The sequence below is a fragment of the Danio rerio genome, chromosome 9 (genome assembly GCF_052040795.2).
Source record: "Danio rerio strain M-AB ecotype USA chromosome 9, GRCz13ab, whole genome shotgun sequence".
Lineage (NCBI taxonomy): Eukaryota > Metazoa > Chordata > Actinopteri > Cypriniformes > Danionidae > Danio > Danio rerio.
The window spans coordinates 12,572,323-12,598,257 of record NC_141029.1 but is presented as its reverse complement, the minus strand read 5'-3'; the positions used below and the strand labels follow the sequence as shown (position 1 = coordinate 12,598,257).

Below are 25,935 nucleotides of genomic sequence, written 5' to 3'. Positions count from 1 at the left end.
GGGCCAATGATGCTAATATTCGGCACAAATCCATCAATCTCCTCTTTCTGGCTGTTCTTTCTTTGAATGAACTATGTAAAAGCGCTGTAATGCGTGTTTCCTCGTCGGTTAGTAACGCTATATTTCATTGCACAACAATTAATTTATCAGGCTTCTTGGCTAAAATAGAGAAATCACGGTTTAATTTGTTATTATTAGATTATTTTTTAATTTCACCTCCTGCCGAGCACGAGCTACGCTGTTGAATTGTTAGCGTACGAGGCGGCTAGGCTAAGCTAGCTTTAACTTTGATTAAATTATTCTCTACTCGGTTGCATATTATGTCGTGAATATACCCATGTAATGCATACTGCAGTCCTTTTTTTGTCTGGCTTTCTCGGATATCTCACCTGTTCACCAAAAATGACATTATATCCCTGGCAATGTCTGACGCCTGCGTACACACATTGTAAAAGCCCTGCCAGGCACGAAAGCTTGACAGGCATAGCAACAGTAACTAAGGAGGTCGGGCTTAGCTACGAGTCAGTTGTTGTTATTATTATTATTATTATTATTATTATTATTATTATTATTAGTATAATAATAATACAAATAATAATAATAATAATAATAATAATAATAATAATAATAATATTATTATTTATTTTACTTTTATTCTTTATTTTACTATCATTATTATACATGCATACCACTAAAATTAATACTACTAATAAATAAATAAATAAATAAATGAGTTAATAATAATAATAATAATAATAATAATAATAATAATAATAATAATAATAATAATAATAATTATTATTATTATTATTATTATTATTATTATTATTATTATTATTATTATATTCCTTAATTTTTTCATGCTGTTGATTCACATTATTTTGATGTGAACGACCCTCGGTCTGTGTGTGTTGCATTGAAGGTAAAATGCCTTTTAGACAATCAATATTGTTGATTAATTTTTGGTATCTCCCTTGCTCGATTTATTATGCTTCAGCGTCACAATTGATTTGTTTTTCTTGTCCATGTAGCAAAACATTAATCCGTTAACCTGACATACTCATTTTGAATATTGATAGAGAATATACATCTGCTTCCCCTTTTAGATAAACATTCCTCCATTGATGAATGAGAGATTTTAAAATAAATTATAAATCACTTTGATTCACTTTAGCAGAATTGCATCACTCTCACTCTAATTTATGTGAAGAACTGGTCTTTTGTTGAGCTCATCAGTGTCACTGGCTGTGTGTTAAGAGGATGACTTTATTTCCGCTAGATTCAGGAGTCTTGACACGAGGCCATAGACTGATTCAGAATGAGGTGATGTATTTTTAACATACAGTACATGTTTGCTCTCCCCTGAGACTCTAAATGGAGACACTATATGTATGCTAATGTAGCTTGTCTGCTATGATAAGGGTGATATCACTCGAATGCAAGAAAGACGGCACAAAAAAAGACAATCCCTGCAGGAGTCCTGTTTCTTTTCACTTGTACGTTTTCCAATTGGTCTTTCATGCACCGCATTCTGCATTTCTTATATTTGCATATCACAGAAATCTAATATAACCAGATTTGTCATACAGTTAGTTTGATACCAGTGTTGGCAGTGACTGAATGTCAGTGCTATTTGCTTAACATTCATTCATTCATTGATTTATTTATTTATTTATTTATTTTTGTTTATTTATTTAAAATGAAGAAAAATTTGTACAGTATATTCCTAGTAATAAAGCTCTTTTTTTCAGCAAGAAAGCAGCTTTACAGTCGAGTGAACTGAGATAATAATCAATTGGACTCTTTCACAATGCACTCTTTCTCATATAAGGAAATCAGATTTATTTCAGTGAGATTTTAAAGAGTAATTCAGATTTTATGAGCTACTGTAGTTCATAAGTTCTTATATTATTATAGGTTTATATCATTTATATAGACCCTAATCAGAATGTTGACTTTCCTAAGTATGTTTAGAACTCAGTTTTATATATTATGGTGTTTTGTTTTTGTTTTAATGTACGTTTAGTATAGGTTTACTCAACATTTCCTGTTCAAAGTGCTGTACAAACATATTAGTTTTACATTTAATAATAGTTTTTTTAGTGCTTGTAGTGTTGGATGAAATAATGTAGTCTTGAAAAAAAGAATGTTGTTGTGTTTTATTTAAATGGGTCATTTGATGCCACTTTTGACAGTAAGTTATATAAGTCTCTTGTGTTCCTTAAATGTATATGTGATGTTACTTTAGCTCATACACCTCAGATCATTTAATACAACATGTTCAGTTTTTAAGTTTTTGGGTATGAGCAAAAACACTCCGTGTGTGTGTGTGTGTGTGTGTGTGTGTGTGTGTGTGTGTGTGTGTGTGTGTGTGTGTGTGTGTGTGTGTGTGTGTGTGTGTGTGTGTGTGTGTGTGTGTACCTTTAAAAAAAGCATGCTGATGATATCAGTCTGTCCAGGATTTTGTGAGTTCGATAGTTTTTAAAGTAAAAAAAAAATAATAATAATAATAAGTTTGTGTATTTTTTACAGTAAAACTTACTAATTGAAGCAAATTACAGCAAAGGTTTTGAGAATAGGTGTGTCAAAATCACTCAATTTATAAAAAATGTCTCTGGGCCTCAGACCACCTCATACTGCAATTGACCCGGACTTGAGCATGTACAGATGTTATTAATCTCTAATTTCTAAAGTTCAAATGTGTCTTTGCCCACAAAAAAGCTGCACTGCCATGACAACAACGAAGCAAACAAACCCAAATGTTTTCACATTGTACATCTATTCCCACATGGTGTCTTATACAGTATGTGAGGAAGAATTTGATCAAGGAGTTTGATCGGCAGGTGTAAACAGGTCTCTTTTTGATAAATAAATAAATAAATAAATAAAATAAAAATCATTTGTGGTTCATTTGTAACTTTCCAAATAAGTCTGTATAGCAGCCTAAAATAAAAATAAAACATGAAAATGCATCAATAAATGCATGTGAGCGTTTTTGGGTGTTTCCCAGTGCTGTGTTATAGCTGGAAGGGCATCCGCTGCATAAAACATCTGCCAGAGTAATTGGTGGCTCATTCTGCTGTGGCGACCCCTGATGGATTAGTTACTTAAAGGGCCATGACACCCCCCACTTTCGGTTAAAGTCTACTTCAGAATTTTTTCAAAAGATGCATGATTAATGGGCGTGGAGCTCTGCGAGCATCGGGCAGGAGTGGGCGTGGCCAGCAGGAGAGGACGTAAGCAAACAACTGTTGTTGTCAGTTAGCTCACAAAATGAGACAAACCGTGAGGAGACGCTTGAGTTTATAGTTTACAAAGTTAAAATGCAAAGAAATGAACAGTAATTTAATGCCCTGCTACATTTGTTATTCGTTATTTCATATACACATAACCACAATTTATATCATTATAGAGATAAATGTGTTCATGTAAACCCTATAAATGAGGACTTCTCCCTCAATCCCCGTATCCAGCAGACTCAGTGCAACAGGTCTCCTGACCTGTCTATTTTAACCGTCAGCCCTGCTGGTAATCTGGAGGATTTAGGCAAACACAGCAGCATGGCGATGTGTCTGAATGTGAACGAACTCCTGATAAAAGACAGCGTCCGCCATTCTCTAATTCTCGTGCTGCTCTCCCGACAAAAATGCTAGCAACACACACACAGCTTTGCTGTATGATCGGTCCTGACAAGATCGCGGGGGAAAGCATGCAAAAAACCCTGTGGATCATGGAAACAAACACATATGAGCCTTCATGAACGGCTAAATACTGTCGGTCTGTGTCTCACAGCTCGGGCTTGACTCTGACAGGTCTGGCAGGTCTGATGAATAATTAAGCAGCCGGCTCTTCTCATAGGATAAGAAAACTCCGATATGAATAATATTGAGAAACCGACGCGTCATCATTGCACTTGCAGTACTGCGCTACGTCACCGATTTTGATCCCGCCCCAAAAATCCTTTTAAACCCGGAAGCTGAAATTAGCTGACAAAAGCTCAAAATTATCCAGTTTTCTCCACAATTAAAGCTGACAGGTGCTAACATTGTCTTAACTAATGCTCAGCACACACAAATATGTTAATATAAAAAAAAAAGTTCTCCAGGGTGTCCTGAACCTTTAAGCAGCAGGATCAAGCCTTTAAACATATACTGTTAAAATCTGAATTATTAACCTCCTTTGAATTTGTTTTTCTTTTTTGAATATTTCCCAAATGATGTACAAACAAACATGACTTTATCTCTTACTGCATTTTCCGCATCAGATCATAAGGGTGCAATTTTACAGGCTGTACAATTGCCATTAGAGTTAGTGGTGAAATACGCAAACATCACATTACCCATTGTAAGTGCATCTTAATCTGATGCAGAATATACAGTAAAACAAAGTTATTTTAAACATTTCTAAATGGTGATTGTATTGTTTTTCTGCTGCTTAGTATCTGATTTTCATTTTGCCTCTCGGCCAGGTTGTCATTGTAAATGTGTACTGGTTCTAAATTGACTAGTTAAATTAAGGTTATTGAAGTTGTTTGTACTTTGTTATAGCAGAGGTAGGAGAAAGTCACACGTGCAAGTCTCTAGTCGTAACCTTTGCGTGTCAAGCAAGTCAAGTCAATTTTTGTCAGACTCAAGTCAACTCAAGTCACTGCTTTTTTTTATTACAAAAAACATTATTATATTAAAAGTAAAGATCTTCTTCCTTGGAAACATTTTGTGCATTACACTAACTACATCAAAAATATTTTGATTAGTAATATGAATTGCTAAGAATGTACTCTAAAGGCAATTTTGAACCTTTAGATTCCAGATAGCATGTATAGCCTATTTCACACACGTTACAGATCCATGGTCTGAAATGGTTTCTTGTTTTGCTTAACTTAATTATTCATTTTCCCCCCGATAAATTGTTTTTAAAAAGTTGCATTCAAGTTAAAGATGCATTCAAGTTTAAAAAAAAAAAACCTGGAATAAAGCATTTACCAGATTGTTTTAATTCAATCTTTTTATTTTTTTTTTATTAAACTTAACCCCTAACATTTCAAAAACGTACAATAGTGTAATTAAAACAAAATATGGTCACTATCTGACTCTTCTGAGAATCACTATGTATAGTGGACCCCACTCATTTACGATGTTTTAGATGGTTAAAGTCAGCTGGTGGTCATTTCATGTCTAAAAATTAAGCCTTTTTTGGCTCTAAAATTCTTTGCATTGTCATCCTGGAAAACAACCATGGATGCATCTTAACTTGGTTGTATAAATAATAAAATGCTTCACCGCCACATTTATAGTCTTATGCAAGTGCTTGTCTGCTTGTCATTTAATTTGTAAAATGTCAAAGTTACTATCCATTTCTTCATGTATCAAACTTTACTAATGAGGGAAAACAACTTATACTGCATGCATTTCAATCAATTCTGCTGTCAGTTGTGATGTGATTGGATGTACCGACTCATTAGTCATCTTAGCAACAATCATGCAGAGAATGTAAAGAGGTGCTGCTCGCTCAGAACTGTAGTGCTTAAACAGTAAAATAATCCACAAATAAAGGGAGAACATCATGCGTCTAAATCAGGGCCCAGCAATTGTTCAAACCACAGTAAAACCTTATAAGACATAGACAATGTTTTGTCTAAATAAACATACTAATTTTCTGTGGAAATTATTAATGCTGCAGCCAAGACATCCACACCCAGATGATGAATTTGCAATAGGTTTCCTGTAGATTTTCTAGTTTTTTATTTTTTATTTTAATTTGCTAATTTGTTTGTTGGGCGACACAGTGGATAGCATGTTTGTCTCACAGCAAGAAGGTCGCTGGGTCGCTGGTTCGATCCTCAGCTCAGTTGGCGTTTCTGTGTGGAGTTTGCATGTTCTCTCTGCGTTCGCGTGGGTTTCCTCCAAATGCTCTGGTTTCCCCCATGCAGTACAGGTGAATTTGGTAGAATAAATTTTCCATACTGTATAAGTGTGTGTGTGGATGTTTCCCAGAGATGGGTTGCGGCTGGAAGGGCATCCACTGCATAAAAACTTGCTGGATAAGTTGGCGGTTTATTCCGCTGTGGCGACCCCGGATTAATAAAGGGACTAAGCCGACAAGAAAATGAATGAATGAATTAATTTGTTTGTTTATTAATGAGTAAAAAAAGGTTATGTAGTAAACAACTGTAGAAAACATTTTGTTCCACTTCACATTTTGCTCTGCAATGTGAATTATATCCAGCTATACTGAAAAAACAGATTTTGAAGCCTTTGTGTTCAATTATTAGTAGCTATATATATATATATATATATATATATATATATATATATATATATATATATATATATATATATATATATATATTATGGATAAAATTTTGTGTAGTGTAGAACAAAATGCATGTCAGTGCTGTAACAATGTCAAACAAGAAAAGGGAGAAAAGCGCAAGACATAATCATTGAAAAATTATACCACCTTCAAATTCAAAACATACTGTATACTCAGGAGATGTTTGGCTTCTGGACTGTTGCTTACATTACTTAAGCATCTATAACTTTTTTTTCGTTTTGGGCATTATACAGGTAAACACTAGAACAGGGGTTCTCAAACTTTTTTCACCAAGTACCACCCCTAAAAAGATTCTCTCCATGTACCATTCTGACCAATATCAAAACACAGTAGCGTAGTTAACAAAAATAAGGCAGATTAATTCCTAATTAGATTATGTATTACTAAAACTTAAAAATAGTACATTAACATTAACACAGTTCTGTGCTTAGATGTAAAAAAAACTAAAACAAAAAACATTTAAATTAAAATGTGATTTTAAAAGTTAATTAAAAATGGCATTGTTCTTAAAAAGTAAAAACGTAAAGTGTTATTGTTTGGATCAAATGGTTAAAAGTGTGTTTTTTTTTTCTTTTATTATTCAGTGATTCCTCCACATAGCACTAAAAGGAAGCATGATTACCACTACTGGTACATGTACCACAGTTTGAGAACCACTGCTCTAGACAAGGCTGTAGATTTGCTCTTGACATTGGTGGGGACATACATCTCTAGAGCTGCATTGAACATCACAAAAGTTTCGCACTTTTAAAAAATAAATGAATGAAATACTTAATTACATAAAGTACTTAATTATATAAAATAAACACTTAATAATATAAATAACAATCACTTTCTTTCCCATGCTGCAAAAGTCAATTTACATGACTTTACTGCAGTCAGGCTTTGAGGAGATATGAATGTAAAGAAAAGTAAAAAGTGGTGTGTCATGCTATTTAACTGTTTTATCCTGATTAGTGTTTCTCATAAAAATGAAGGCCAAAATCAATCAATTAATTCCTGCTTTCAGATCCACTCAAATGGCAGGTGATCATATCAAGCAGGTGATCAAATCAAGCAGATTTGTGCTGTCTGAGGAAAACGTGGAGACTCATCTTTCAGAAAAAAAAAACATTAATTGATTGAAACTGAGTTCCATATAAAAACTAAATTGTTCTTTTCTTTTTATTAGTTTAACTGCTACAATATTACATTTGTTTTTTTATAAGCAGCTTTTTGATTTTAAATATAAAGAAGGATTTGTTTTATTTGCTGCTAAGCAGAAACCCCAGAAGTGTAGTTCAATCACTGTTAAAAGTAAAAGAAAAAAAGGATCATACTTTTATGATGTTAGTTTTAATACATAAAAAAATCTGAAAAATCCTATAGCTTTTTCCTTTTTTTTTTCTGTATCGAAAACGTACCGAACCGTGACACCACTGTATCGTATCAAACCGAACAGTGAACCGTGATTTTTGTAATATATATATATATATATATATATATATATATATATATATATATATATATATATATATATATATATATATATATATATTTATATATATATATTTATTTATTTATTTATTTTATTTATTTATTTTTTTCTTATGTAGAGTCAAACTGACATGGGAAAAACAAAAGTACGAGTGTTAAACTTGCAACAACATAATCATGTAATAACAACCCAGCATACTGTGGAACTACTCATATGTCAACTAAATATGTTTTGCTTTGCTTAATGCATACAGATGCACATACTATAAAATATCAGGCAGTATGCTAGCTTTTGACATCAACCAGGGCAGTAAAAAAGCACTTGCAAGCAAACCAACATGTGTCGAGAAATATGGAAAGTGCCACAATGCCAACAAATGTGCTGCAAAGCCATTGAAGCCACTGTTTGTCATTCTTCATGCCTGAATCATTCCAGTATTACAGAAGATCCTCAATGTTGTGAAGTGTCATTTACAGATTTCTTGCGTGCAGGAGGGGTGTGCGCTTTCTACAGCCACTGCTGCGTATTTTTAGTATCCACCTTTGTAGTTGCCGTGGAAGCTGTGCTAATAAACTGCTCGTCTCTGAGGCCCGTCAACTTTTCCGCTCAGAAGCGAAGCGAGAGCGGCTACGGCGATGCTAGATTAGCACCCATAGGAATATCAGACTCTGATATCAAGTCAGCCAGAGACGACTGTGTCCAGATCAATAATTTTCTAAAGGGTAAAGTGATTACTGTGCGGTTATTGAATTTTAGCTGCAACTGCAACACAGAAGTCCATTTACGCACCGACTGTAAAACTGGGTTAGAAATGACAATTTTCCAATACATGGCTTCACCGCAGATGTGGACCCATCCATTTAACTAATTAGTTTGTCTTGGCACTTTTTCGCTTTGGCTACTGTGTTATTGTTTTTTCATAAATCGTAATACGGCTACAGACATACACTGTAAAAAAAAAAAAAAAACATCTGTAAATGAACTGTTTCAGTGTGTTTTCATGTTTATTTAGTTATTTATTTGTGCTTTTGAATTGCATTATAGGGCCTTTGTCAGGGGCCTAGCTAGACCCCATTTACTGGGGCACATGCCCTAGTAAAAATCGCCAGTGCCCCAGTAAATGCTTTGAGATACGATTTACTTTATATGCAAGTGTATTTATTAAGAGCGGTAATCTCAGAATAAAGATGTTATTGTCCATGTGCAACCTGAACCAACGCTGATGAATGCAAAGTAGTTTAATCAAAAAGCAAACTGAGCATGTGCGCATCGAGCAAAAAAAAAAAAAAAAAAAAACATACACTAAAAAAAATTTTTCAAAGATGATTCCTTGGATTTACAAAAAATGTTTTACATCAAGTGGTTGTAAACAATTTATTTGGGCTGAATTTAAACAAACAAATTAAGTTGAACATTAATAAACCTAATTTGTTTGTTTAAAATCAACACAAATAAATTGTTTGCAACAGCATGCAACACTTTTTTCAGTGTACCTGCGCGCAAGTAACGTTGAACTTGACACTGACGCGCTGCTCTGCTCCCGTTCTGATTGTGAACATGCATGCTGAAAAAATAGCCGCACCGCGCATGCGTTGAGAAACCGGCGTAACAGTCTTTTATGTGGAGGTGTCGCACGCAGTGAGTTTTGCAAGTCGACAAAACAATGTTTAATTAATATGTTGGTAATCTTATTTAAACTGCATGGCTCTTGATAGATTTTTTTTAGTATGAAGCAGAAAAGGAGGGATGAAGTCAGGGAGGTTAAACTTAATAAACCTAATTCTTGGCCATGAGCCTGGTCTAGGACAACACACAACAGATCATTTTATAAAACATATTTTTTTGTACTTAATGGAATTCTCTATAGAATTTCATTCTAATAAAATTAATATTCATGCAAATGATTTCTTAAGTTATCTTATCTTCCCTCGAGTTGTGTCTTTAGATTGTTTTCCAGATAAATTTAGGACTAATTTCTGTTATTTGTTTAAAGTAATAATTGTATAATAACAATAGTACTGTTATTTATTTATAATTATATTTATTTTTTGTTTCATTATATATATATATATATATATATATATATATATATATATATATATATATATATATATATATATATATATATATATATATATATATAAAATTATTATTATTATTTATTTATTATTATTTTTTATTTTTTGGAGGGGGTGCTGTGTCCCAGTAGAACTTTGTGTCTAGTAACACCCCTGGCCTTTGTCATACCTCCAACAACCTTTTTATGTTGAAATGTAAAAAAAAATAAATAAAAATAGTATTAATTTGAGGTCATATACATTGTCTTGTTTAGTGTAGGGATGAACCGAAATGAAAATTCTTGGCTGAAACCAAAACCCAAAGAAGAGGAAAGCAAGGCTGAAAACTGAAACAGCAAAATAATTCATGCTGGTTCTTAGTACCATTGCATTTTTGACTATAACCAGGGCCAGACTGAATCTGCTGACATTATTAGCTGTTTCTGAGGAGAATCTTGTTAAAAAATCTGCAGATTTATGTGGAATTATTTTAGAAGTATTATAACTAAAAACCTAATATATGAAATAAAAGTAATAGCCTTTTAACTTTACTTAATGTTCACAATGCAAATCCAATCAGATCCATTTATCTGGTCAACAAAGCAGGTCTCTCATATAATTTATGTACTAAAGGAGAAGAAATATTACTTTACAAACTTTATTGTACAGAAATCATATAAACATTTTCATATTACTATTATTATATCACCATAATATTAGTGAAATGAATTAAAAAAATGAAAAAATATAAATTTACACACTATAACAAGTAAATGTGTTTAATAAATACATACAAATACGGACTTAGTGATAGGCTAAAAATCTGTAGATGTCTGTGCGCACAGATTCCGTCTGGGCCTAGCTATGACTGTGTGCTATCCTTAATAAGAGAGATGGGGACTTGATGAGGATGATGACTTATTACAGTAAGAAGTAGCAATTTTATTTTACACAATAAATGCATCGATAATATAATCTGATTTTTACATGGTCAATTAAATGAACTTAAACGATTAAAAAATGCAACAAATATTTATTTGGGCCCGAACAATTGAAACAAATTTAGTATCAGTTTTGATTAAGTTGCACACTAGTTTATATTCATAAATACATTATAACTATAGGCCTTCATCACGCTGATGATCAAAAACAAAATTACATTGTATCACAGACGATTGTCTTCTGATGGCACCTGAGAAGACATGAATGACAATCTTCTCATAGAGCTTGAGAAGCATACCGTTTTTTTTTTTTTTTTTTAATAATCTATATAATTAGTCAAATTAAGACTTGCAGGTTAAGAAAACACCATGCGCTTTGGTGAAAACTAAAAAGTGTATATATATATATATATATATATATATATATATATATATATATATATATATATATATATATATATATATAGACACAGGCAGTATATCTGCTGGTCAGGTGTGCACTGCCTGTGTGAAAAGTAAACACCTGCACATCGCTTCTGCTCTACCTATGCGATGCACACACTGCTTCAGCTCTGCTTGTGAAGACATGAAAAAGACCCCCAGTTTCTCCGCATCCATCGCAGTCTGAATAATTTCATGCATGCTGGTTTATTTCCGCATAGTATTGATGTTTAAATTGCGGATTGAGTACAGTCGCACAAATGCTGCTTTACACAACAAGTGCAGGTCTTGGTTTTTTGATTGCACCATCACATCATACTGTTTTGGCTGTGTTGTTTTGGTGATACACATTTTTGATGGCCGAATAATTGGTGCATCCCTAGTTTGGTGTAAATTACAGTACAAAAATCTGGTAATAAACTGCTATAACACTTTCGGTTATTTTACAGACTTAATTCTCTCTCGTTTTTTTTTTTTTTTTTTAATACAGTCTTTCAAACTTCTCAAATGATGTCAATAAAAGTCACTTTGTTAAACTGTATAGTTACATTTTCAATGTTAAACATCAACATTACAGAGATAAAGTTCTCATAATTAAGTTTCTAGGTGTAAATAAACTGAATTACAGAAACTACATATATTTCTTCACAGTGCATTTGAGCATCAGAGGTTCAGCTGACCATGTTAGGATGCTATTAGAATTGTTTCACAGACTGTCATGACCCATTATCTCAGACTAGCATGATGGCATTAGGGCGACAACATGACAGACATGTTTAAATAAACTTAAATACGCCAGACTGTGACATGAGTTGAACAAGTTTGAAATCGTCCCCTGTGCTACAAATTAACAACTTAATTAATTTGGGAGCAGGCTACAGTTCAGAACGCCACAGCCTGATGTCCATATGGCACACAGAAGGAAAGCTTCACTTCTTATCTGTTGCACAGCATAAAATAAATTTTGCTATCCAAATGTGCTCGAAAATTTGTTATAGTTTTGCTCTTGGAAGCTATTACGGAAAAATGCTGTTCAATTAATAGAACGCCCCTGTAAAAATCGTCTGTTTTATTTATTTATTATTTTTTTGGGGGGGTTTTCTCTTACACTCAGATCTTTATACCGCAGCACCTCTAGAGACTTTCTGCAAATATGTCTGAGATTAAGCAGGAGCAGAGTCTTCCAGCTGGTCAGACCCTCTGACATTGTCTGTTCTGCTGTCAGCTGGGTGAAGTTTGAGTAGTTTTCCCCGAGCAGCGGTCGGCTCATTGCTCCATATGTACTCTTGAGCTCAGAGCTTTAAATCTGTCGGAGCGGTGCGCTTGTTGCCAAAAAGTTCCCTTGTTTAACAAAGCTCTCTGTGTGTTATCCTTTTAGATTCACTTCTCTCCCTTTGCCAGCACGAGCGACTGTAGCGAAACAACATGGCGTGGCTGCTGTTCTGTTCGAAGGGAGAAAGTACCCCATGGTTATTCATTTTTAGCTCCCAGTCTGTATATTTAGATGTTAGCAAGGATGCATATGTTCTGCACACTGCGTGGCATAAATACTACGGCTGTATGTATGTGTTACTAGGGATATTCATGAAGTCTGTGTGATGTGGTGTGCTGGTCTATGATTCAGAAAAGAAATCGTGACTTGATCAATCAAATTTTCTTTGATTTTTAGGCATGTATTTTATTATTGTTTTTTAGAAACATAATGTGAGATTTAGAAATCAAAATGTACTTCAGCTTTTATTGAAAAAAGCTAACAAATTCAGCACAGTTTGGCTTAAAATATATGCACTGCAAACATCATTATGGGTAAAATACCAGAGTTCAAATAAGGACAAATTGTTGTTGCGCATCTCTCTGGCACAACTGTGACCAAGACAGCAAGTCTTTGTGATGTATCAGGAGAAGGGATGCATCGATTTTAGATTTTGGTTGTATGACTATAGTCTGAGAAATAATCACGGTTTCACGGTTATCACGATTATTATGCATTCATTAATTTTCAAACTCCACTAGTTTAGAAAAAGATGAAAACTGCTTATATTTTACAGTGCTATTTATTGCTGCTCAGTAACTAATTAATACAGCACAAAAAAACAAACAAAAAAAAACAGTGAAGGTTTTTGACATTAAAAAATACACTGTTAATAAATGACAAAACAATAAATACATAAAAATTTGAATAAATAAATAAAAAACACTATTTGTCTAATGCATGGCTTGAAATTGCCAGTGCTCTCGACTATAAAAATGTAGAAGCACCAAAAAAATAAAGGAACATCCACCAACAATTTCTGAGCACCACTGCAACTTGTATATTAACGGATTTATTGTATTTGGAAACAACATCAATTAGGACTAACAAAAACCAGCAACAACCATCTAACTAATGCTGTGATGACTTGATATTTGCGCAATAATTCCAAAATGAATATCTAATAATTATAAAATATTAATGATGAAGATGATGACAATAATACTATCAATGAATAACATGTGTGAGTTAGCTGCTATAAAAAGGCATACTTTTATTTTATGAAAATAAATCTATGGTTTCCATCAAAAAAAAATGAAGCATTGCAGTAAGAAATTTTTATTTTGCACTATTGTTTGTATATGCATGTCAATTTAATAAACAAAGAATGGACAAAAGAAAGGAAGTAAAGTCTTACATATGCGCCTCTTTAAAAGTGTTGGTTTGGGTTTGTGTCATTTTAAATGCTCAGTCTTGTTATGCTCTGATTTTCATCTTTCTGTGTTTGTGAAAAAAGCCAGCAAGTCAGCTGGCCCATATAAGCAGGGCAGAGCAGGATTCTCGCGATGACCACCAGCACAATAATCTTATTATTAGCCGAGATACCGTTTAAACTTAGTAAAGGCAAGCTTCTTTGGTGATGATGTGCACAGTGTTAGCAGGGCCGGCGCGTCCAGAAAGGTGAACCATGCAGCCGCCTAGGGTGGCAGAATAGAGAGGGCGACGTCCGTGATACCTCCCTCACCATCCACGTCCTCGGTTATATCCGCGACCCCACCCCCCATCACCACCACCATTACCACAAATCCCCCTGCCCAGTCTTCAATTTCATCTACGACACCCCATCCGTGCAGAAACACGGTGTGGAGAAGCCTTTACGATTAATTAACCATGACAAATTAAAGCGTGGTTAATAGTGAAACCGGTTAATTGTAGCATCCCTAATGAGGAGCCACGGTATCCTAGGTAGTGTCAGCAAACCATCAAGAAGAACCAATCACATCCAACAGGAGTAACTGTGGATGCAAGAGGAAGCTGTCAGAAAGCGATGTCCGGGTGCTAACTGGGATTGTATCCAAAAATAATAAAACGACAGCTGCCCAACTCACTGCAGAATTAAATATGCAACTCACCTCTCCTATTTCCACCAAAACTGTTCATCGGGTCAACTCTCCACCGGGTCAAAATGCATGGCGACTGCTATAGCCAAATCTTTGGTCACTCATGTCAATGTTAAAAGTTGGTTTCAGTGGTGACAGTAGTGAAAATCCTGGTCTGTGGACAGTTATAGTATATCTGGGAGAGTTATAGTGTGGAGAAGCCCTAAAGAAGAATACCACCCAGACTGTTGCATGCCCAGAATAAAGCATTGGGGTGGAAAAGTGGTTGTTTAGGCTGCAATATCTTGGCATTCCCTAGGCTCAATACTTGTGGTAGATGGACACGTCACAATGACCACTGAATCTTCTGGAAGACCATGTTGGTTCAAACATTGGGACTTTTATATGTGAAGTTTGCATGTTCCCCCTGTGTCTGTGACGATTTCTTCCAGGTACTCCAGTTTCTTCCATAGTTCAAAGACATGTGCAAGTGGCAGGTTGAACACCATTTTTAAATTTTGGGTTTCGTGTCATGTGAAATAAGAAAGTCAAAATAAAGCATATAAAACATGTTTTTCTTCTTCAACAAAGCCGTGGCTAAGTTAATATGCCAAGTGGCTAGTAACTTTGCAAAATAACTAGCCACAATGGCTGTTGAGCAATAAAGTTGCTGCTCAGGGTACACATATATGATCTTTTCCATAATTCTGCCCAATACTATACGTAAACCTAACCACTACCTTAATAACTATTATAAGCAGAAAATAAGGAGTTTATTTAGCTAAAAATGTGAGAATTCTACCTTAAAGGGCACCTACTATGCACCTAGAGTGTGTATTTGAAGTTTTAGCTAAAAAACAAACTCATACATAATGTTTTATAATGCTTTGAAATGAGCCTTTTAGGCTTTGCTTCAAATTGGGCTGTTATTGATAACTAGCTTTAAATTAGGGGTCTCAAACTCAAATTGGCGGGGGGCCATTTCAGTGACTGACAATTCATAGGAGGGCCGTTTTAACCTTTAAGGACAAGAAAAAAGTGGAAACCTGATGTAATTGATGCATTGTAGGACGTTTATATTTCAAGCATTACCTGTCACCAGTGATAATGCAAATCAGCACGTTTATCATGTTGCTGCTGAAATATATCAGCTTTGGCTCGATACACTTGCAAGTGTGCAAAACGCACCTAAGCCTGAAACTGAAAGCATGACTGGACTTTTACGGGACTGTTTTCTATGGATTAATCATTCTTACTATTCCATAAACGCAAACTGTCGTAGTTTATTAAAGTTGCAAACCCCTCACTGCATGACAGCTGCACCTTCAGCAAACCTCCTAATACCTGCAGTACGAGTACTTTATGATTGTTTATGAGCATCAAAACTGGCTGATCTTTTCGGCAAAATATTTGACTGCGTGTCACTGCTTATCAAACAACAATATAACTACAAGTTTAATAAAACAATATAAAGAAATCTCCCCTGTGCTGAGCGAAAGCGCTTACTGAACAGTGCATAATCGATGCCGTAAGCGTGCCCAGGCCTGAATGTAATGTGAGTCAAGGGAGACGGGAGGGGGGACAAGCATGCTTTGGCTTGGTTCAAGGCAACTGTACATAGTGTGAGTACACCCTCAGTAAACAGCGGTGAGTTTAGTGAACTGATAACCTTCACGGGCAATCACAGTCATTTCTGTTGAGCATGTGAACACAATGGCAAATCAGCATTGTTTAAGAATGTGCTCCAAAGCACTTAAATGTTGGTGGGAAAGGGTTTTTAAAATTTCAGTACTGATTGGTATCGAATTCCAGTATCGTGACAACATTACTGCAGACTGTTTTTTAGCAAGTGTGATTATAGAAAATGTACAGTTATATATAGATATAGAAGATAGAGATATAGAAAATACATTTTTACCATTAGAGGTTGGCTATATTCACAAACTTTTGCTTTACAGTTATGTTTAAACCCATTATAAAAGTGATTTTTTGAATAATAGGTCCCCTTTAAGATAAAATGTGACCAAAGTCTAATAAAAACATAATAAAAAATATCTAATGAAATTGAAAAGCCTCAGTTTGGACTATAAATGGAGTTACACTTCGGGTTTAATCCCCATCCACACTTACCTCTATTGAAATCGACAATATGTACCTCTCAGCAGAAATCTTTTTCTTTTAACTACATCACGGTTGAAAGTTTTCTGTCATGCTGGCAAAAACTTTCACACTCCCTCTGAACCACGCAGAGGACGATGACAGCAGATCTGTTTAATTGCCATGTTCGCCATTCCCAGAGCCGCTGTGCTAACACGTAAGAGAAATGAACGTCGCCGCATGCATGGCTGCATATTATAGAAGAATAATGGGGTTTTGTAATTTTCTGGTTTATGAAATGTCATGCATGTTGGGTGGGAGGCAGCGGCGAGGCGATCGCACAGGTAGCAATCAGTCAAAGCTAATTTCGTGTTTGTGCACTCGGCTCATTGTTCAGATCTGAATGCCATTATTATAAAGAACAAAGCCTGTCCTTTCCAACAACTGCGCTTTATCATCAGACCATGAAACAGCACAGTAGTTACAAGATTTGGCAGAGTAGCTGTGTCTTTGTTGGGGAGTAACCGAGAGAAATTACTTTGGATTGAGCCTGTATGTGCGGTGGATGTTCAAAAAATGAAAGACAGCACCTTTACTGCAGGTTGTTGATAATGAACAGACGCGTCCTGCTTTCTGAGATATAGTCATCATAACTGTGCTGATTGCAGAATATATTAACATTGTTTTCTAAGAAGAATCGAACCACCCACACGTAAGTTATTTCTAAAGCCTTTACTTGGTTGCGCATCGTGTTGAACTGCAGAGGTTGGTGGGCAGCTCAACTAGTATTGACAGAAAGACAGATGGAAACAGGGGCCCGATCTGCCTTTTTGTGCATGCCCTTAAATGAACACCACTGTACAGTGTGTGTGTGTGCATGACCAAACCGTAGCACCGGCGAAGTGGAGCTTTTCACTTGGAACAAATCTGCCTGACAGCTGACAGGTCGAACTATAAGAGTTCTGAGGAAAACTTTCTCCCTGCTCTTTCTCACAGTTGCGGTTATTATATTTCCCTCCGCAGAACGGGCTGATATTGCAAGGTAAAGCATTTCATGCAACATCGTTTCCAGTAGTTTACTAATAAGGGTCTCTTTGTGGTTCACTTATCGGCTGTTTAAGGGGAAGGGATGCGCCTTTATCGGAAATGCATTTGATGTTTTCTCTCAGATAAATGGGCCACACCACACTCATTACGAAGCTAATGATTTGGTGGTCAATAAATGCATTTGGATAAATAATGAATGATGATTAGTTTCAAAATCATCCATCCTTTGCAAATCTGACTTTCTTTTTTAAATCAGAAATTTAACTGAAGCTGAATAAAAATCAATAAGCAGCCCTTTACAGCATAGATATGTTTCATGTAGGTTGTTATTGCTATTTCTGTAAAGACTTTGACACGTGCTTTAGAAATAAAATTAGGCAATTTTTAGACATCCTATTTTGATGTCTTCATCAAATTAAAAAATTACAGAAGTCATTTTACATACATAGAAAGCATATTACATGTAAGGGAAAGGTTTTTAACTGTTTTATAAGTTACAAGAGGCATTTGTGTGTGATTTGTTGCTATTTCACATTTTGCGCCACGTTGTTTAAATAGCAAACCCATTAGCACCAGTTTGTGGACTCATTGGTGTTTCGGTCTATAAAGGAGGTGTTTTAAGGCTCAATATTTGTGTGTTGCTATTTTGAAGAACTGAATTAGACTGCGCCATTGACCAACTAAAACCTGGTCTAAACTCCAGTGCGGAGCATGTTATTTATGTGCCTATGCAGGTCCAAAACACTTACACATTGCTTGATACACACAGGATGTACAGCAATACACAAATATCTTTATGGATGAATAAAAAAATAAAAGAATTAAAATGTTACAAAAATAAATTATTTCTATATAAATATAAAAACCACTGCCTCCATGCTTTTTTCATTTTATTCATGACAATTTGCATTCTTATTATAATGTTATTCTTATTAGCAGTATTATTTATTATATGTGTATTTATATATATATATATATATATATATATATATATATATATATATATATATATATATATATATATATATATATATATATATATATATATATATTATTTTTTTTTATTTTATTTTATTTTTTTTATTTTTTTAATAAAAAACAAGTTTAGATTTGTCCTCCTGTCTGGTTTTGGAGATGTATGCATTACCATGGGGCATAAGAATAGGACGTGTTCGGATGTAACTCACTCACACTTTGGTATTATTGTACATTTAGTAGTTTGCTTTAAATTAAAACTGAATTTAGAAATAGTTTTGAAAAAAAAACCTTTGAGCTTAACAAACAAAATTCAACATGTCAGTTAGTGGATGTCTTCATTGGAGTGTGTACAACACCGTTTCTATTAATGAAAGTAGAGTAAAAGTAAAATAAAGAGAAAGTAAAGAGGTCGAATGGAGGAGGCTTGTTCTTTATCCTCGCACTGCAGATTGTCTGTTTAACTGTTTTCTCACTAGTAAAGCATTCAGTTTTTCCTTTTACAAAGTTTGCCATTTAAACTACAAATGCACAGTGGCGTGACCCAAATAAATTTTAAATGGAATGTGAGAAGACTTGGTTTATATTATCCTCAAAACACACTCATAACTCATTAAGAAAATAGGCACAACCCTGTTAGACGATGCGCCAGGGCGCAAAACATATATTTCCATCCTTAAAATAGCAAAAGGGGATTCGGACACGTTCTTAATGCTTTTGCGCCATGCGCTTTAGACTTTTCGCCTAGATCATTAAAAGCAAAAATGTGAAAATATGGGTTAAAAAATTTCCCCATTGCCATTCAGCACAATGGAAATATTTACGTAAAAATTATTATGATCTGCATTTAAGATATCTAAGATAGAATAAAATAAATAAATAAACAAGCATTCATACTAAATTGTATAAATATAAATAAATTTTTATTATTATTTCAGTAATTGATTTTCAGTTACATTGTTTTTTTTTTCAGTATTCAGTGGTATAACAGACACAGAAGGGATAAAACATTATCTTTACTGTAGATATATCTGCTATTTTAAAGTGCCTTCAATCTCGCTTCATTCAGTCATATTCTTATAGAACACGATATTACTACTTGACTCCATATATAAAAGAAAAAAATATATATTTTCAAGAGCATGTTCAAACACATCCGAAATGAATAACAGCATTTGTTCTCCCATTTGAAATCAGCCCCTGATGGTTCATTTTAATTGGCAGTTGGTCACAGTGCTTTCCAAGATATCTGTCTTCCACTCAGCTCAATTATGCTGCAGTCTCAAACCTGCCAAAGACGTCTTCCTGTCGCTGTACTTTTCATTAATATAATTCACCAATGACACATTTCCTATGGTTTCTTTTTCTTTTTTTGCGTTCATTGCAAAGTTACAGGTTTCAGTGTCTCTTACCATATTGAAAGACACATTTGTACACATTTGTACATGTGTGCACCCACTCGCCTTGCCCCTTACATCTGCCTCTCCTACTGTATGCAATTTAGAATTGATTCAGAAACTGCGTTGCTTAGTTACGAGGCATTATTGCTCTTCTAAAATTGGGGGGTGGGAAGGAAACTCTCTCTCTCTCTCTCTCTCTCTCTCTCTCTCTCTCTCTCTCTCTCTCTCGCTCTCTCTCTCTCTTTCTTGTTCTCTCTCTCTCTTTGGCATGTTTCATACAGCCACATGCTCTGTAGAAGCTCGTAGCTTCTCTCTTTCCTTCTCTTTCTGCTCAGTGCCGCAGTCAAAGTGGGCCTTAAATAGGCACTCAATGCACATGATTCCCAATCCTCAAGCAAGTTCTGACGCTTGTTTTTTTCCTCCCCAGTTTCCAACAAAATAAAATGTTTTAAAAATTGCTGTTTGATCGTTCCAACGCTAGCATCTATAATGCAATTTTTTTTTTAACATTTTAGTTTACTGCACACAAATGACATGTTAAGTAAAGCATAGTAGAGCACACTTTATTGTAGTAAAAGCGTAATAGTTTGAAAGGGTGAGAAACGTCTTCATTTACAACCTGCAAGCGTTAAAGTTATCTTGATAATTAATAAAATTAGATTAATTAAATTAGATTATAATTAGATGATAAAAATAGTCACATTTACACAGTAAAACCACAAAACAACACATTTGTACAGAGAAAATGTTTTCCTCTTTTTAAATTGTATCTATATAAATTAGAGCTGGGCGAATAATTGAAAAGTGATCGAAATCAACATTCAGAACCTACAGTATATATTTTTTTTCGGTCAAATTTTTTCAGGTAAATTGTCTTTCAGGTAAATTACTTTCCCTACAGTGTGTGAGGTCAGGTGACTTTGTTAAGGTTGATTTAAACTTCTGCGTTGAATGCACGGGTGTGGTCCGGTGCTACCTTTGCATGGTCGCATATCTGCGCACCCCTCAAAAAATTAAACTACACATCACACGTTTGCATTAAATTAGAAATTATTGAAGCTGCACCAGAGATGCCTTGAGATGGCATATTTTTTCATTACAATAAAATTATTATTTACATTCAAATATTTGAAGATTCAAGTAATATTAAATGCTAGTTATTCATTTTCAGACCATTCAGACCATATGTCTAAAATATTCTAAACATTGTTTTTTACTGTTGTTATAGTTAGCATGACATTTCCACTTTTGATAAAAAAAAATAAAATAAATAAACATATACAACACTAATGCACATCAGTAACTCGCCAGTAACTTTTTTATTCATGTCCTTGTAAGAAAACATCATAAATGATTGGAAATCTGGTGACTACAATATCAAAAGCCTTGGGAACAACTTTGTTCAAAACCAAAGTTCACAGGACTGTTCTCTGGAATCCTCTTAAGCGGTGGACTTTTTATTTATTTTTTTATTATGCTTTAAACAACACATACATGGCAATATAGTAAACAAAATAATGCCAGGGTGATAGAAGGTAAATATTAGTATTTTTGATATGACCGCATCATAGCTCATTACCACAAAGTTGACTGGATTTCAATTCTCCTCAACTCTACTCTATTTTCGCCACTCCTCGCTGATTATCGCTGCCGGCTCCCATTGAAAATGAATGATGCCGGCTACTTTGACCCTCTCGCCACCTTTGGTGTGAATGCACAGTATTACAGTTAAAATCAGGATTTTAATTATAGGCCAAATCGCCCAGCCCTAATATAAACACAATTTTACAGCATATAAGCATACAAGTTTCAGACGGTATAATAACCTTGGATTAAAAAAGAAAAAAAAAACATTATCACAGTATTGTTATTACTGCTTTAAAAAATATTCTTTTTAAATGTCTGGGTAAAAAAAAAAAAAAAAAAAAAAAAAAAACTTTGTCCCCCTTTAAACACAATATATTTAATTTTTTTTGAAAAAGTTTTATATTTTGGGACAGTAAACATGTCAGGCTAAGTAATTCAAATGAAACATTGACTTCTGCTGTTTCATTAGTTTAAAAAACACAGATTTCATTATACATTTTAAAATAAAATAATCGGATACCTTTTCTGCTGAAGATACTGTTGTCCTAAAAAAACTAAAAGTGAAAAAAAATACTTACACATTACACTTACAAATAAAAATACTCTTACACATAACTTAGGAACGGTATTACAGAAAATTTTGGCAGTTTTAAAACCTTTACTTTTCCAAACCGCTGTATACCTAGAAACGGTTATCGTCACTAACTGGGATACAAGTGTAAAGTGCTTAAAAATACACAAGGCTTTTTATTGTTATGGGGTAAAATAAATAATATTACAATTGTGGGCTGTAAATGAAAGTCATGCTAGTTTCCACAAACCGTATTGTTTCCTGTCATTGTTCACTTAAATATACTATTATAACAGGAACTTACTTTATAAATTTGCTTACATACCATGTAATTTGCAGGCTGAATTCTAAAACACTGCCAAATTAATAATGAAGTCACAAATTTTAAACTCAAAGTAGCTTTACAGATTTTAACAGTTCCTCATTGGAAAACATGCAGTATGTATAAACCACTTCATCTGGGACTTTTGATTTCCAGATATATGTGTCTGCAGACCATACAAATCTTTTTATAGTGCGCATTAACCTAATAAAAGATGTATGATGGTGTATGTAACACATACCGAAGCGTCTCTCTCAGCGCCTCAGTCTTCCTTTACCTGCTCCTGACTGCTGCCTCAGCTCCTTCCTGAGAACGAACGCGCTCACGAGCGAGAGCAAGAGAGAGAGAGGACTAATGAGGGAGAGAGGGGGTGTGTGAGAGGGAAAAGATGCTGAATCCTGGTTGGCTGGAGAGTAGAGGCTGACTCAGTGGATCTGGAAGAGCAGCGTGTGACAGATGCAATTCTCATCCCAGTCCTCGCCATCAGACCAGAGGCTTGTTCGCCATTGGCCCCGTTCATTGGAGCGCTGCGCTATAACACCATGCTTTCCTCTGCCAGACCCAGCGGAGCTCTCTCACTAGCGCGTATCACTTGCGCAACGAGCAGCCCAGACACACTTCAGCCCAGCGCAGAGAGCCGAGACTGAGCAAGAGGAAAGAGCTGCTCCGCACGGAAGGTGAGAGAACGGGAAAAACACACTGCTGGAGGATACCAGAACACGTCAGAGAGAGCTGCAAAAAGTGACAACAGCAGAGCCAGCTACAAGGTTTGAGGATTCGAGAGGATGAGGGAACACGCTTGCTCCGTTCCTGACTGAGAGGAAGTGAGCTTGTGTCTGAAAGCGAGAAACAAAAGGTTTGTTGGGTGGACTTGTTTCCTTCTCTCTCTCGGCTAGTGCATGGAAGCTTCGGGTCCCCCATGGCGTGTTATTATATTGTCATCAGCTCCACGCATCTCAGCAATGGACACTTTCGAAACATCAAGGGAGTTTTCCGAGGTCCCCTCTGCAAGAATGGCAGCAAAAACTTGGTAAGTACTCTGTCTTTTTTTATGAATGTGTGCTTGGTCATGTGCTTTGCTTTCGTGGTGTTCCCTCTTGAAACTTTGGTAACACTTTATTTTGATGGTCCACTTGAGTATAAGCAGACTGTCTGCTTAATTTCTGTTGATTCAGACATATAACAGACATTTAACTGACTATAAGAAACTTACCAAGTACAATTTACACTAACCCTAACAGTCTACTTATAATCTAATGAGAATTAGTTGACATGTAGATGCACTGTAACTTAAATTCAACAAACACACCATCAAAATAAAGTGACTAAAACTTTTTAGCACTCTGTACGGTATACATGAGACCGTGATTTACTATACAGCATAGAAAACTTGGTGCAACTCCTAAAAGGATAGTTTTGTTTGTCTGTATCAATGTATTTATCTGGATTTGGGGATGTTAAACGCTATTTTTAAGCTGAATGAAACCAGATTTTCAATGTGTGATACATCAAATTGTTTTTATAATGACAGATTATTAGTTTTACAGGAACGCTGTGAATAGCGTTGCTTCAGGAATCATATGATGTTCAGCACTTCCTGTTTACAAGGAAAGTTGCAGTTGGAAAAAGTGAGTCCGGCTCTAGTCTATGACCATAACTAAATTCCTAACAGATGGACGGGGATCAAATTAATCTCTACTCACAGTCACGGCCTGGGATTTAGTCTAACCGTACTTTTCTGGCCTTGCCCTCTAAATAATCCCTGTTTTTGCTTGCGCAAAACTGCCTCACAAAGTCTCTGCTATAAACCCGGCATATCTGGGGCAGCACAAAGGGGAATTTTAAAACAGAATCAGCGTTAGTAAAATATTATTTTTCATAATTACTCTAAGAGCCTCCTGAAGATTGTTTTTCAATTCGTCGGGCGAGTTAAGCAGGATTATAAATACAAAGTAATACGAGGAATGATGCAGCCGTACAGTGTAATTTAATTAAAGCGCTCGGCTGCTAAAAGGAAGCATCTTTTCAAAGCTTTTAAATGCACAAGTGGAAATTTCACACTGCCTTCCTTCTCAAGCTTTCCCGTGTCATCTCTGCCAGTTGGGGGGAACAGAGATTTCTTGACAGCAGCCTCCTCCTTTCAAAAGAATCAAAAATGATTGGAGATGAAATATTGAAGCTCTTGGCTTGGGATCAAGCGCCGATGCTGCTCATCTGCCTCCCGCCTCCAGCTGAAAGGCTAATGCTGAGGGAACGTTCGGGTGGCGTAACTGCGAATGCAGCAACAGATTGTTTCTCAAAGTAAAAATGAGGTTTCGATGGCAGTCATTGACTTAATCTCAATGCAATTATCAGATTCGACACAAATCCCAGTCTGTTGCGGGGTGAACCTGCTGTCGCTGCATGTAAAATTACGGCGGAGCACTGTGTGCATCACCGCTCTGTAACACACAGTAAATTCGGTTCATTACTCCCGCCGCTGCATAGAGCAGCTGTAAATCTCATATACTCGTGCACACACGCACTCACTCTCTCAGATGTATGGCTATGAAAGGCAGACTAAGAAAGCTGTGCTTATCCCAGCGCTGGTGCAGTGCCATCTGGCTCCCGTTCCTGGTGCAGTGATATTTTAGTCCAGAAGAAAAGCTTTGTGCTGTAGAACATTTGTTCAGCCGAGGAAAGGAGAGGAGGAAGGATAATAACGATGTCGCTCTGAGAGTGTGAGGGCTCCTGTAGTCACACTTACGCTACGGTGGACTTTTTTGCAGAGCCACTCAGTGAAATCCATCTTTGTAATTTGAGGCGCTTGTTCTCCCGGCTTTCTCTGCACATCTGAGGGCTCGGTTCAGATGAAAGAGTTTACTTGTTGATAATGTGGTAAACAAAGTTGTACAGGAAGGAAATGGAAAACAAGACAAGTCGTGTGTGTCTCTGTTGAATGACCCTGAACGTGGACTTTACTGGCCCTTACTGGTTTGTTTATAACATTAGAAAATTGCATAATAGAGTTTTAATGCTGCTTAACGACTTGAAACAGTTGTTCCTTGTTATCATTTATTCACTTTAATCATTACTTTGTGTTGTTGTTGTTGATTATTATTATTATTATTATTATTATTATTATTATTATTATTATTATTATTATTATTATTATTATTATTATTATTATGCCATCATTCTATTTATTATTACCAATTTACAATGTGTATTAACAAAAGATATATATACTGTATATATAATTAAATTACAGTATTTTTGTATATTGTTATTATTATTATTATTAATATTAATATTACTTTGCTAATGTTCAGTTTATTATTACAATTTACAATGTGT

The 25,935-nt window shown here is 35.2% G+C and overlaps 1 protein-coding gene across 16 annotated transcripts in view; it reads left to right on the top strand.

Annotated features, from left to right (window-relative positions):
• znf804a (zinc finger protein 804A) overlaps positions 1–25,935 on the top strand; it is a 255,449-nt gene that overhangs the window by 116,539 nt on the left and 112,975 nt on the right. For 2 of the 16 annotated variants that reach the window (XM_087266803.1, XM_087266804.1), the window contains one exon: positions 23,159–23,629. The exons of 13 other annotated variants lie outside the window; for them this stretch is intronic. In XM_087266803.1, coding sequence (XP_087122929.1) covers positions 23,519–23,629 — 111 coding nt within the window. In that variant the 5' untranslated portion in view covers positions 23,159–23,518. 16 annotated transcript variants of the gene reach the window in all.